General features: G+C 42.0%; 2 protein-coding genes across 5 annotated transcripts in view; one reads left to right on the forward strand and one right to left on the reverse strand.

The window, feature by feature from the left end:
* plekhh2 (pleckstrin homology domain containing, family H (with MyTH4 domain) member 2) overlaps window positions 1–4,251 on the reverse strand; it is a 28,014-nt gene extending 23,763 nt beyond the window's left edge. For both annotated transcript variants that reach the window (XR_005079472.1, XM_037124855.1), the window contains exons 1-2: window positions 4,063–4,251; window positions 1,237–1,372 (exon numbers count right to left, since the gene is read on the reverse strand). Coding sequence is in view for 1 of the 2 variants with exons in the window: in XM_037124855.1 (XP_036980750.1) it covers window positions 1,237–1,359 (123 nt within the window). In the remaining variant the exon portion in view is untranslated. The remainder of the gene's footprint in view (window positions 1–1,236; window positions 1,373–4,062) is intronic.
* A 444-nt stretch (window positions 4,252–4,695) lies between these two features.
* thada (THADA armadillo repeat containing) overlaps window positions 4,696–13,683 on the forward strand; it is an 89,879-nt gene continuing 80,891 nt past the window's right edge. For 2 of the 3 annotated variants that reach the window (XM_037124359.1, XM_037124361.1), the window contains exons 1-20: window positions 4,696–4,775; window positions 5,259–5,340; window positions 5,526–5,635; window positions 5,765–5,895; window positions 6,412–6,560; window positions 6,677–6,709; window positions 6,815–6,863; window positions 7,105–7,298; window positions 8,020–8,114; window positions 8,486–8,709; window positions 8,929–9,653; window positions 9,823–9,977; window positions 10,067–10,222; window positions 10,418–10,525; window positions 10,622–10,745; window positions 11,326–11,471; window positions 12,088–12,316; window positions 12,411–12,546; window positions 12,714–12,850; window positions 13,268–13,414. In XM_037124359.1, coding sequence (XP_036980254.1) covers window positions 5,268–5,340; window positions 5,526–5,635; window positions 5,765–5,895; window positions 6,412–6,560; window positions 6,677–6,709; window positions 6,815–6,863; window positions 7,105–7,298; window positions 8,020–8,114; window positions 8,486–8,709; window positions 8,929–9,653; window positions 9,823–9,977; window positions 10,067–10,222; window positions 10,418–10,525; window positions 10,622–10,745; window positions 11,326–11,471; window positions 12,088–12,316; window positions 12,411–12,546; window positions 12,714–12,850; window positions 13,268–13,414 — 3,121 coding nt within the window. In that variant the 5' untranslated portion in view covers window positions 4,696–4,775; window positions 5,259–5,267. Of the gene's footprint in view, window positions 4,776–4,851; window positions 4,961–5,258; window positions 5,341–5,525; window positions 5,636–5,764; window positions 5,896–6,411; window positions 6,561–6,676; window positions 6,710–6,814; window positions 6,864–7,104; window positions 7,299–8,019; window positions 8,115–8,485; window positions 8,710–8,928; window positions 9,654–9,822; window positions 9,978–10,066; window positions 10,223–10,417; window positions 10,526–10,621; window positions 10,746–11,325; window positions 11,472–12,087; window positions 12,317–12,410; window positions 12,547–12,713; window positions 12,851–13,267; window positions 13,415–13,683 lie in introns of those variants that run through there. The other variant, XM_037124360.1, reaches the window with a different exon arrangement.

Genomic DNA, 13,683 nt, shown 5'->3' on the forward strand with positions numbered 1-13,683 from the left:
TCACTGGTTCAAGAGATACAGACACAGATAAGGATGTACTTGTTCATCTCTGCTATTGTTGGTATTTCTCAGTCAAATTGTCAATTTTAGCGTTGCACCATGTTGCCTTTCTTAATTGCTGCCTCCTTGTTTCTTTGACTTTTTAGCTGTATCTACTTTATTGTAGTCTATGTCTGAACCTTGTCACCGCCATAAATGAGAGTTCTCCTTCAACGCATTTTCCAAGGTTTTAAATAAATGAATTACTCTGCACGATTAATCAAAATATTATCAAAAACTAAAAAGTGGCCGACAAATGTTGTTCTCTACATGTAAGAAAACATGTTTGTTTGGTTCAGACTCCAACAAATGTCACATCATCATGACTTTAATAGTGTCATGTCATGTCATGACATGTCATGTCATGACATGTCATGTCATTGTCCGAACCGCTTATCCCTTTCCATGGGGTTGTTGCTGCTGGAGCCAATCCCAGCCTTGTCTCAGGGCGAGGGCAGGGTACTCCCTGGATGGGTCACCAGCTCATCGCAGGGCCCTCACTAGTGAGCAATGTGGGGTGTGTCTCGCTCAAGGACACTTCGACATGCAGCTCAGCCCTGCCCGGAGCTGGGATTTGAACCAGTGACCTTCCGATCACTAGTCGACCTGCTCTACCCGCTGCGCTACAGCCGCCCCACTTTAATAGTGTTTTCAGTGAAAATGAAAATTGTGATGCAAAAATGATCCTCACGCACTAATCATGAATCATATCACAAAAACAATTTCTGCCCAATACATGATTTTTGCCCATTTCAAGCAGCCCTATAATCAATCAATGCATTCCATAACGCCAGTTGTGTTATATTAATTGGCCGCTACTGGCCTATCAGAGATATTACAGTAAGAGTATAACAGTATCTGTAGAACAATGCAGAACATAATGCAGAGAAGGATGCTAAGGGGAACTGATAACTATTACATTCTCATGTTTCAATGATGTTATTTTGGACAATAAACTTTATTGTTAAACTGTTAACTGCCAATGTTCTGCCTCCATAACACCTGATAATAATAATAAATGATCTCAACTGCAAACAAAATATGTATTTATGCTAATATTCTGCATATATGAAAATATCAGTTGACATACGGATATCAGATAATTTTTGCTTCCTAATACTGGTGCTGGTATAAGTCCCATAAATCCAGTACTGTTGGGCTCTAAGGTTAACAGAAAAAAAGTATAATTGAGCCAACCTTGTCAGCAGTGAGTTCACGTATCTTGATGATTTGCACTCTGAACTTCATAAGCAGCGCCTCCAGGACGATACACTTCTCCTTCCAATCCTCCTGGCTCATGGCCTCCTCCCCCTCCGCCATACCGTCTGAGCCTCTGGAAAACACACACAGCAGTGATACACATAATAATAATATTACATAGACAGATCCCATTATATGTTTCCTGTTAGATAGTTTTCTTTTCATTTCCCTCTCCACAAGGAATTGGGGTTCAGGGTCAGCTGGCAGTGCCTGTCCCTGAGCCTGGTTGGGATTCAGTGTTTTGCTCAATGGTCCTTCAGCAGTGAATGATTGCTGACAAGGGACTGCGGTGAAATTGCAAAAGACGGGTTCCCCAAGGACAATCAAAGTCCTTTTTATGCAGCTATTGAGCATATTCAGGTCTTCAGGTTAAACTGTATGAAACTCTAAACTCATGAGGATTGATGCATATTGATGGATAATGGTTTCAGGCAAGAAGTGAATTAATCATTTCTCAAAGTGGGGTCGGGGGTCTGTATGGGGGTTTCAAGGCTTCCCAAGCTGAAAGGGGAAAATTTGTTTTCACTATAATTTCATCCGTAAGTATCATAATTTAGGCTATTTTCGTCATGACGTTCATATAATTTCTGTAATAAAACATCTAAAAGCAAAATTCTTATCAGATGGGGAAAGAGTAATGTCACTGGTTTTTGATAGAACTTTAATGTCTTGTACTTACAAACCAACATACTGTACCAAATTTCTCTAACTGAATACGCAGAAACATATGTAGACGCTCAGAAGAAAAAAAAACAGACAGAGGGTTTGTTGTTGTGCAGATGTTTTGCCACCAGCCAACACCTGAAATATTCCACGGTCAAGCCCAGCTGGACCAGTGTGGGCAGTGGGCGTATCATTTAGTTGAGCCAAACAGAAAAACACCACTGTTGCTCCAAAACACCTCGATACCTTCATCGTGATTGGTCTTGCATCATGTTTTCCAGCATGATGGTAGGAAAACAGGCAGTAAATACAGAGCGAGAGACAGAGACAGAGACAAAGAGAGAGAGGCAAATGAGGATCTCTGACAGAGGAGAGGGGAACAGGGGGAAGAAGATAGAAAGCCCGGGTTTCTCTCCAGAGTAATAACCTTTCATTACCAGCCTGGCCTCCTCACAAAGAGACTGCAAACATGTGTGGAGGAAGGCCATAAACTGGTTTCCACAGGCTTATTTCTGTCGCCTGTTTGCTGTGGTAAACACTGACGAAAGAAGGCAAGAAAAAAGAGCTCTCATCCCACAAAACAAAACAACGTAAATAAGTCAAGGCAATGAATTTAACATGACATATATGGCCTGCAAATACCAATATAAAACCATGCCTTACAAGTCAAGGATTAGTAATAACTGTTCGTATATTATACATAACCATTTCTAAAATGACTAAAAAGATGTTGTCAAAGTACATTTTAAAATACAAGGTATCATTTAAATGTGCATCAATTTACAATGCATTGTTGTGATTCACAATGTAGGAGTAGGTTTAAAGTTACAAGCCTAATTAAGTTTTACTATGTAGACCACCCTCTCTCATCCTCTTTATAGTCTAGTTTATGGACACGAATTTAGTTAAAGACATGTTATTTAAACTAACATAAAACACAGTAATATTCTTACTATCATATTTAAAGTGCTTTTGTTATGTAGTGCTTTAAGAAGGGTATTTTTTTTTTTATTCCCAGTGGTTTGTTGGAAGAATCTTTCAGTCAGTCTTCTGAGGAATTAACAAGCTCACGTTTCTTGTAAATAAGATCCTATTAGTTCTTTCTGATTGAGGAAGATAAAAATTTGTCTGCATGCTCATCTATTCCCTCTCGCCCAGGCGTCATTCCACAGTGATGATAAAAGGATGTGGTTGGTGGAAAACATTAAAGGCCATTTAACCCCTGGACCCTGACTCTGAGCTTCTTTTTGTCCCATTCTCCCAGACTTCCTGTTGAGTAAAGTCATTGTAAAGAGACAGTGGAGCTGAATGTGCTGTCTGAGAGCTTCCCTGTGTTTTCGACTGGTGATGTATTCGTGAGCCATTCAAATTGTAAGACCTCTATTACTCACTGTTTAGGTATTTAAATGAGTTACAAATATGTGGTGAAAATCCACTTCTCATTGGAAACTAAAGTAACTGACTAAACGTTGAGATCAAATTTGTTTTAAAATGTGTTTTAAATTGTATTTTTTCTTACCACTGTCAGAATTCTTCAAAAAGTTTTACTTTTAATTAGATCTAATCTAGTCAACAATGAGGCATTCTGAGGCAAAAACGCATCTTTAAATTATTTGTGGTTCTTTCAATTGAATTTCAAGAGATTGATAACTCCTCAGTTTTGATGTACGTTTTTCTGGTCATATTTTGACATTTAATTGACAAAACGTGCTGTATTTTTTGGTGCCTAGATTTTAGTGCTATATATCTGAGGACAAAGCTAACACCAGCTAGCAAAATACTCAAGTGGCGCTCAAGTGGAGTTGTTCGCTTAAAAAACTGAGAATTAATGAGTAAGGAGAAACAATACGGACTACTGTGTCCTCAACTATCATAACTTTCACGTCACTGTTAACACCGAATAGCGGACAACTGAGAGACTGGTACTCAGCAAACCTAATTTGTGCCACAGGTGAATGAAAACACCGTTTCAACCATTCTTACTAACTGTTACATACGGACCGTTAGCTAAAACAGTTCCAATTATCCTCCGCCGTTTCCTATTTAACGTTAATTAAAAAAAAAACAAACTGCAATTTTCATCAAAGTTCCTCGACTTACCGTGATAATATCTGATGGATAGAAACTACACAAGGGTCTTCACGCCATGTCGACACACGCGTCTATACATTTGCTGTCATTCTTGTGGAGAAAATTCTAATTCATGAGTAAAAACGGGGAATTTCTCTCTTTCCAAAAGGATGTCATTTCAGCTCTCGGGCAAAAAGTTGGAGACGGGATGGATTTAGAGGGCGTGGCTTCGCACTATACAGCCAATCACATATTCGGTAGGCGTGTCCTGTGCTGCAGCACCTCACAGTCTGTGTTTGATTGACGTGTTATCCACACCAATGACAAGCCGGAGCGCTATTTTATGGCCCGACCGTCATATGAGTCAATTTGTCGGAAGTGACGTCTCAAATGTGCAGCATGGACCATCAAGCTGTTAATTGTCGAGAACAAGACAGGAAGTCAAACAAGTAAGGCTTCAAATTACATTTTTATATAATTGAAGGACGACTGTAAAGCTTGTTCAACCACTGATTTTGTGCACAGCTACTTTATTTTAGTCATAAGATACAACTCAAAGTCGAAATTTTAGCAAAAAGCTGAATACAAGGGGCATTTTCATTTTTTTTGGGACTGGTGTTTGAAAAGTAATTTATTCTGAAATATCTTTTACCGGAAGTTGATATGTTTTATCGACTAGCTTCATTTCAGTTACAGTAACAAGCTGAGTGAGAAGAGCTGAGTAAACCACATGCTGAATTGAGGTGAACGCTACTGAAATTTAACTTTACATTTTTATTTATCTGTTTGTGCTTTGTGAGCGTTTCAGTGTTTTATTGCTTCAGTGTTTGTTTTGCCTGTCTCGTCTTTAAATTTTAGACGTAGAGTCAGTGCTAGACAGCTAGCGATAGTTGGCTAACATCAGTCCTAGCAGCAGGAGGTAGCCAAGGTAAAGCGAAATGTGCAGAAACCATACAGTGTGGACATAAAATGATTCTGTGTGTGTGTGTGTGTGTGTGTGTGTGTGTGTGTGTGTGTGTGTGTGTGTGTGTGTGTGTGTGTGTGTGTGTGAGAGAGAGAGAGAGAGAGAGAGAGAGAGAGAGAGAGAGAATCAGGTGTGAGGGTATAGTCTGGGTCTAGTCTGTACACACTATAACAAAGCCATGTCTCAGATATTTTCTCAGCTGGGAAGTTGTTTTAGCACTTATAGGCATACAGACAATGCGTCTTTTGTGCTCCTCACACAGGGCAGAGTCATGGTGGTGAAGAAGAAGACAGCCAAAGTGGAGGCTGTGGTTTTGGATGAGGACAAACTGCACAAGCTGATAGGTAATGTGACCAAACTACTCATGAAAGCAACAAACTGTTGCTAACAAAACAAGGACATGACATCAATCCAGCTGGTGCTTCCATGCCAACATAGGGAACTGTGCACTTAATCCAGATGTGTGCACCCAGTAATACGTTAGTATTAGGCATAATATTTCAGTTTTGGTTTCTGTGATCTTTCCCAGCATCCCTCTCTATTGATGGAGGAGAGGATGGAGTCAGGCAGCTTGCCCACACCCTGCAGTCCTGTTTGGAGTTGACAGAGCCAGTGCAGCAGATCCAGCTGGTTAAAAAGGTTGGTTTAAGAAACAATGTGAGATTTAACAATGTGACCGCTATAAAAGCATCATGTTTCCATTATTCAACAAATTATATGGACGGCCACTAAGCAGAATATGACCCTTGTGTGTCCATATTGCACCAGGCGGGGTCACAGCTGGAGGTGCTGACTGAAGAACAGCCTGATGAAGCTCTTTTAGAGGCTTGTCTACACACCCTGTCGCTGGTCTACACCTCTCTGCAAGCCAAGAACCCCCTACGACGTGCCGTTGCCAGGTTCAGGGCAGATTTTGATTATTCTTAGTCTGAAACACATCTGTTCAAGAAAATGACATCGAGAACACAGCCTCTAAGCCAATTTCAGTGGTCACTTGCTAGTGAGGCGACCAGCTTCCCATAATGGATTAGATTTGCATTCAAATGGAAACAAGGATTTAAATGGTGAATCATAGAATCTTTGTCTTGAGTCTTTGTCTCAACATAATGTAAATTTAATATCTGTGTAAATTCCCAGACAAAAAAGTGGGAGAGGCAAGTTTAAGACAAGAAATAACGTATTGAATGTTCATTACGATATAATAATATAATGACATGATGGAGTAAATGGTCTGAATTAGTAGCAACTTGCAGCATTAAAATGCTTTGTGAATGGCTCTTAGACCCAAAACTTAGGAGTCTTAAAATTATGGCTGACTTCCCCAACTTGAAAAGTTTCGTCTAACTCTGCCAGTTAGTATCTACTTCTAGCCTTACAGTGTTTTATGTAACATGTCTCTGTGTTGCTCTCCTCAGTGCCTTAAGTTCAGTACCAGTGTGGCTACAAGAGCGAACCGTAAACAGTTTGTCTGCCTGCTTGTCCAACTGTGTGTCCAACCCAACTTCAGACCGATATCCACACATCGTAGACACCATCACTGCCTGTCTGGATGGCTTCGCTCTTGGTGAGTGGTGCTGTTACTGCAGACTTATTCTACTTTCGACCACTGCAGACAACAGATAAATCTTAGTTCCTGCTGATGAAATGAATACTTACCTTTCCATACTTTTCTGTCTTAAGGTGAGAGATGTATTAACAAACTGCTGCCAGAAGGTTAGTGTCCTACTTCACTTGTTTGAAGAAAAACTTTAAGTCAGGAATGCCTAATTTTTAGAGAAGCCTCTCATCGATATTATTGTTCTCCTCTGCCCCATGTAGTGTTGCAGTTCCTTCACAAGGGATTGAGTGAATACCTCCAACAGAACAGGTATAGAGGCATATTCCATATTTCATATTTCTCTTCCTTACTAGCTGATTTGTACTGTATTACACAGTGAGGTTGAATTTACTTTATTCTAGCCATGGAACAGTAACAGCTGTTGTAGCTTTATTTCCAGAGTGGGTGAAGTGTGCTTCTTGTGTACATTGTGATACATGAGGGAATTTGGTGACCAGATGCAGCTTGTTGATGATCCATGTGTCTCTGTCGCCCCCTGCTGTCATCCAAGTGGTCTAGCAGGACGTCACATTGCCCAGGCCCAGCTGATGCACTCATGTCTGTCTGCGGTAAAGACATCAATGCTGGTGATCCAGAGATCCCAAGAGACCATTAGCACTGCCCTGCAGGCTGAACAGAGGCCCTGCAAACTGGGCGACACACTGAGCTGCCTCCTGGGCTGCTACACACACATCCTCACTGATGGTAAGAAACAGGACGCAGACATGGAGAAACACCTGACACAACAAATTATTCAGCTGTGATATCACCCGCTTGCTGTCTCTTATTAGGTTTTTTTCCCATTAAGCGCTCTACAAACGGGTACCACTGCCACAGAAAATCAGTTGTGGTCACATTTGATGCTACAAAATTTAAACAAGTTTAGAATATGAGCATCAAGGCATATTGATGCATCTGAAAATGCTTCTGATGCATTCAGCTATGTGAAACAGTAGGTTGTCTTCAAAACACGAGTGTCAGACTCTTTCTTTCAGCCCTAAAGAGTTTACTGGTAGGCATACTGATGGGGTTAGGGCTGTTTTCGTTTTTAAGAGAAGGTTTCATCGTGTTTTATAGACGCTGAAGTAAAATAAGAATATTCCCGATTTAAGTTTCTCTACGTCAGTGTGATCATTACAGAAGCCTTGTATGTTACAGTCTTTTATCATTGTCTTAGATGTTTCAGTTTAAATGTCTTTTACTTGTTTCCGGAGGAAATGAAGATCACAAACAATTTGACTTATACTGATTCTGTTCAGAGAAGATCGGCTGCAGTTCTTTGCTCAGTTGAGTCTCATTTGATCGAACTCAAATTTTGATTGAGGTCAACTTATTCTCCTGAATAAGATAAACCACGAGCACCTCTGTGCTTTAAACATATTTCCTTCTGACTTCTTTCCACCTCCGTTCCTATCCTTGTTTCCAGAGGATTTCATCCAGTCTGTCCAGAGTACAGCGGGAATGGCTGTAGTGTTGCTGATCAGGTCTGTGATGGGCTGTGGAGATGAAGTTGCTTCTGTGGTAAGTTGAGAATGAAAAAATCAGGATTTTAAACTTAATGCATTTTAAGAACGTTTTACTAATGTTTCAATTGGACTGACTAAAGTAATTATATTAAAAAAATAAATATCTTCCTTTAACATGTAACACAGCAAATATGATGTGTAGCATGGTGTTTGTCCCAGTTGCATAAAAGACTAGTTAAATGTTTGTTTGTTTTACAAATCTAAACCAAACAGCCCCTTAGAAAATGCAGTGACATTCACATTTAGCTGTTGTATTCCCTAGATACATTAATTATAAATTGATTAAATTAAATCAATAAACTGTACCGCTGTAAATTACCTGTCAAGTGTTAGGTGTTCTTAAGTGTTCTTGTCTTTGTGTGTCAGGTGTGCAGTTTGCTGTGTAGCTCAGCTCAGGGTTTGGACTCAGCTCCTGACTGGTTAAAGCAGAGGTGTGAGGGTCTGTGTACAGGTGATCGCCCACCGGGTGTCTCTCTGTATCTGTGTCATGGGGCTCTGGCCATGTTGAGTTGGAAGGGTACTCTCCCAGGGCCACAGTGGGAAAAGCTGCTGCTTCTGGTCCCAAACACACTGCTGGATCTAGATGTCAGGTAAGTCTGATCCCTATTCACTACTGAATAATGTGGATTGTAATAAGTTCATCATAGAAAAAGAAACACAATCAAAATCTGTCTGAAAACTAAGATAACTCGATGCTTATTTTATTTGAAAATGTTATGTCTGAATGCTTGACCTGTGTGATCTCATATCTGCGAAACAAGTCTTTTTACTAGGTAAACAGCAAGTCGTTTTTTTTTCCTACTCTGTAGTATAAAGGAGTCCAGTACAGCCATGGTGGTGGCTCGGGTGCTGACCCTGTGGAGCAGTGCTGCCCTGGACTGCCTGCAGGGGGAGGGGCAGCCCTGCCCTCCCCACCTCCTGCAGTCCCTCAGTGGAGGTTCGGAGCTACAGCGTCAACTGCTGGAGCACATCTACTCCCACTGGGAGCACCCACTGGATGGAGTCCGCCACCAGACCCGCTCCCTGTTCCGCAACCTCCTCCTCCTTCATCAGACCACCAACCCCTCCACCTGCAATCCAACCAAGGACTCTTACATCAGAGAGCTCACCCAAAGCCTGTTGGGACTGGAGTGGCATATGAGAGGGAAGTATGGCTCTTTGGGCTGCCTTGTGGAGCTCTACGGGGCAGGATACCTGCTTGACATCCAGCCCCAGCTGCCTTCTTGCCTGCTGGGCCTGATGGGAGACCAGACGCTTGCTCCTTATGCCAGCGACCTGCTGGAGAGGCTCTTTGTCAGCCACAAGGCCCAGCTGGCCAGTGAGGCTGCAGCAGCAGACAAGACTGCTCCAGAGGAGTGGATGGGGCGCTGGCACCAGACGTGGGTGACCCCTCTGCTACAGGTGCTGTGCCGTGCCAGACTGGACCAGACCACGTACATCCTGGACTATTTCCTGCCTAAGCTGCTACGCTGCAGCCCCTCCAGTCTGGCACACATGGTGCAGGCTTTACAGGACACAACGCCATGCAGCACAGGTGAAGGATCAAATACACAGATGTCTTCACATAAATGCAACTATTTTATTACTTTCCAGATTATTCATTTTGATATATCTCACCTTCATTACTGGCAAAACATATCCCATGAAAGCTTCTTCCCACACTTTTTGCTTCTCTATGAACACAGTCTTTAATTCCTCGTTAGGTCTTTCGGGCAGCAGGGGTGCACTTGGAGCTCTCATGACGTGCCTGCGGGCAGCCAGGGCCCAGGGTGTTGTTCCATCCTCAGAGGAGGGGCTGTGGGGAGGGCTGGTGCCCCTCTCCCTGCTCCAACAAGCACTGGTACACAAACATGATCAAGTGAGTATTTGTTTATCCTCAGGACAAGTCAGCGTTTTTATCTTTCCATACATTTGTGTGACATATACCTAATATTTATGTGACATCAGGTGAGGATGGACGCTTTGGGCTTAGTATGTGAGAGTCATCGCAGCACTGAAGTTCTGACCTCACAGGAAATGGATCTGATCCGCCACTTCCTGCCACCTAATCTGAACAGTCAGTCTCCAGGAGTCAGACAGCAGACAGTCAGCTTACTGAAGAAGGTCAGTTATTTATCTCACATTGTCTTCAGTTGTTTTTTTATTAATTTAATTTCCTTACTGAATTTGACTTGTGGACTGATGGAATAGAAGTAATGTGATTTTGATCAAAGGGATATGCAGTGCTAGTCACCCTTTCACATTTATGTAATGATCAAATGGTGGATCAGATGGAGCTTGATATTCTGCACTATACAGTTGCTGTGTAGAATGAAGGACAGCACTGTGCTGCTGCAGAAGAGGCTGATCCAGGAGAGAGACCAGGAGCAGCGAGACAGAGACCAACACACGCTACATCTGTACAAGGTATACGAAACAAACAGAACATGACAATGTAGAGGTCTACCTGAGTCTATTTCTGTGTTATATAAACACATCTAAGGGCTTGTGTGTGTGATGTAGGAGTTCCTGCGCTGGCTGTGTGTGAGTCTCCTGGAGGGTTTGCTTCCTGGAGCTTCCTTTTCTAAATGCCTTATGTCCCTCCACCTGTTGTGTCTGCTGGGCCAGCTCTTCACCTTCAGCACAGGTACACCTACTGGCCATCAGTGGCAGTTTTAAATGACTGCAGCTAACTATTACTTTCAATGTTGACAAATATGTTGATTATTTTTCTTGACTAATCAATTGGTTGTTTTGTTTATAAAAGTCATAGCTGATGAATGAAACCAGAAAATATTCACATTTAGAGAGATATTTTGAGATTTTATTCAGGAGATTTTTGACATTTTTCTTCTTGATAAATGACCCAGATGATTAATCCATTATCAACATAGTTGCAGACTGATTTTAGTGAAATTTGACAACTATTATATAAATCATTGCTGCTCTAATAGTGGATATACATGTTACAGAAGTTCACCGGAGAGTTTGTTGCTTTACTCAAGGACGCTACAGTGATGATTTTTGGCACATTTCATTGCAATAGCAGTGGCCAGCTCACAGCTCTGGACTCCACCTTTGTGTCAGTGCCTGAAGCAGCAGTGTATCCATCACTAGCCAGGCTCTTTACTATGATGCCAACCTGACGCTCCAGCTGGCTCAGTGTCTGCTCTCCCTCTCATCACTCACCGTCTCCTCCTGTGTTTCCTCACCTTTATTTTCCTCAGGGCCTGACGCGTTCGCCCTCGGTGAAGTTGTGACCTCTGCACATGCTCAGAATGTCCTCTACTGCATCGCCAGCAACTTCCTGGAAGTCAAACAACTGGCCTCTGCGTTACTACGGCAACTCCCGCGATCAGTTGTGGGACTACAGGTTAATATGAGTGTCAAGACCCTGAATGTAACCTGCTGACCGAACTTGGCATCTTTTTGACTTTGTCAACATAGTTTTGTTTTTTTGCTGAAATTGGTTTCATAGAACTGTATAGCCCTATTTTTTTAGATTAAAAAATGTTGTGTTCATAAAATTGTTACCATTTCTACGATAAAATGTACCCAAAATTCAAATAGGTAGTATCAACAGTACAAGTAAATTTTATGTATATGTACATGTATGTATACTGTATACGATGGGTTGAATGATCATTGCATCCAGTATGAACCATTTTGCTGATTTTCAGAATCGATGTGTATTTGTTTTAAGAAATTCCTGTTCAACAAACTGACTTAAAAAAATGTTATGCAAAGGCTCCGAATCCGCATGTAGTTTGCAAAGTAATTAGTAGTTAAAGTTGTCAGTTAAATGGAAAAAATACAATATTTGCCAACAATCTTTTTGGTGTGGAAGTATAAACTAGCAGAAGATGGAAATACTCAAGTAAAGTACAGGAACTTCATAATTGTACTTAAGTGCATTACTTGAATTCATGTAGTTTTATAGTCGTGTTTTCATGTTGTTTTACTGATCTCTGGTCTCTTTCCGATGTTAGGTGCAGGAGAGGATGCGTTGTGTCCTTCAGGCTGCTCTGGACCTCAGCACCAGCACCAGGCCTTTTGACAGCGTGTCGGCATCTCACCTCCTCAACATGCTGCTTCACCAGCCCGACCTGAGCCAGGCTCTGCTGCAGTGTGCGCAAAAGCAGGGTCTCGATTTCCAGCCTCCCTCCCCACCGCCTCAGCCCTCTGAGGCCCTTATGTTGGAACACAACACACTGGCTGGTAAGATCCAGACGAGTCACCCTTCATACATGTATGCATGTAAATACATAATGATGAGTTAAATATCAGGATTTCATTGTTCCTCTGTCCACAGTGGTTCAGTTCTTGCTGCACTGTCTGCAGTTAGAGGTGTCGAGAGCTGAGTCATCTCTCTTGCAGGCAGCTGCTTCCTGTCCTCTCTATGGCAGAGCCCACTGCATCACTGCTGTCCTTCAGCATCTCAACACTGAGTGAGCACATGAATAACAGCAAGACATACACATCTTAAATGACAGTGGAAGAAAGCTCTCCACTCCTTCCCTGAGAACAACATATTGTATTTAAAGCAAATTCACCAATCACCCACAATCTTGGCTACATGCTTACCTGTTTACTAAATGTATATGTGTCTGTACAGGACTTTGAGCCAATCTGAGCAGTGGAGATGTCTGGTGTCAGAGCTGATCGCTGTGTGCTACAGGATGTCTGATGTGGTTTCCCCTGTTGTCCAGAGCTCGTCCCCAGAGGGTCTCATCCCCATGGATACAGACTCAGGTAATCTAATTTTACAGCAAGCATACACTCAATTGCTGCATGTAAGAACAATTCTCAGTCTAACCCTTCTTTACCTTGGTAGATGCTTGTTTGATTTCTCTGTTATGTTGCACCACCATGTTTATACAGTAGCCCAGAACAAACAAACAGAACACTGACTCTAGAAAGAGCTTTTCACATGTTTAGAGTCTTTAGCAGTTATGGAAGAACAGGGTGAGATGACAGTATTAGTTGGTTGCAATCTGTAACCTTGCTCTGAGGTTAGTAACTCCTACACACTGGACCTTTAGTTATCCATGGAGGTTAGGAGAATGATACGGTAACAAAATAGAAAAAATGCATACAGAGCATACAGAGGAGGAGCCGGCAGAAAACATTGAGAATATGATGTTTGTGTGTGTGTATATGTTTGGACAGACACGTCCGCAGGTCTGCAGAAGATCCTGCAGGAGATTCAACCCAGAGACACCAACGACTTCTTCACAAGTGCCAGAGAGCTGGACACACACCAGGAGGATGATCACACACAGAGCCAGACCACACACACACCGTCACTGGACACAGGTGAGTTTATTATGCAGATTCTGTTCATGTTTCATTTCTCTAAGCAAAAGAATATTGCCCCCATTTAGATGTATTCAAATAGCGAGATGCTCCTCCCAAAGGGGAGCAGCTGCAGCGGCTGTACTCACAGCCCATGGTCCCAATTCAGGTACTTTAAAATTCTTAGTACCATATTCCTCCTGTCATATCTTGTCAGCTGCACAATCAATTTCTTTTGACTGATTACTAAGGGTCAGAATTTCCCATCATCTTGTTTTTCATATTTCTGG

This window comes from Acanthopagrus latus, chromosome 15, assembly GCF_904848185.1.
Source record: "Acanthopagrus latus isolate v.2019 chromosome 15, fAcaLat1.1, whole genome shotgun sequence".
Taxonomy (NCBI): domain Eukaryota; kingdom Metazoa; phylum Chordata; class Actinopteri; order Spariformes; family Sparidae; genus Acanthopagrus; species Acanthopagrus latus.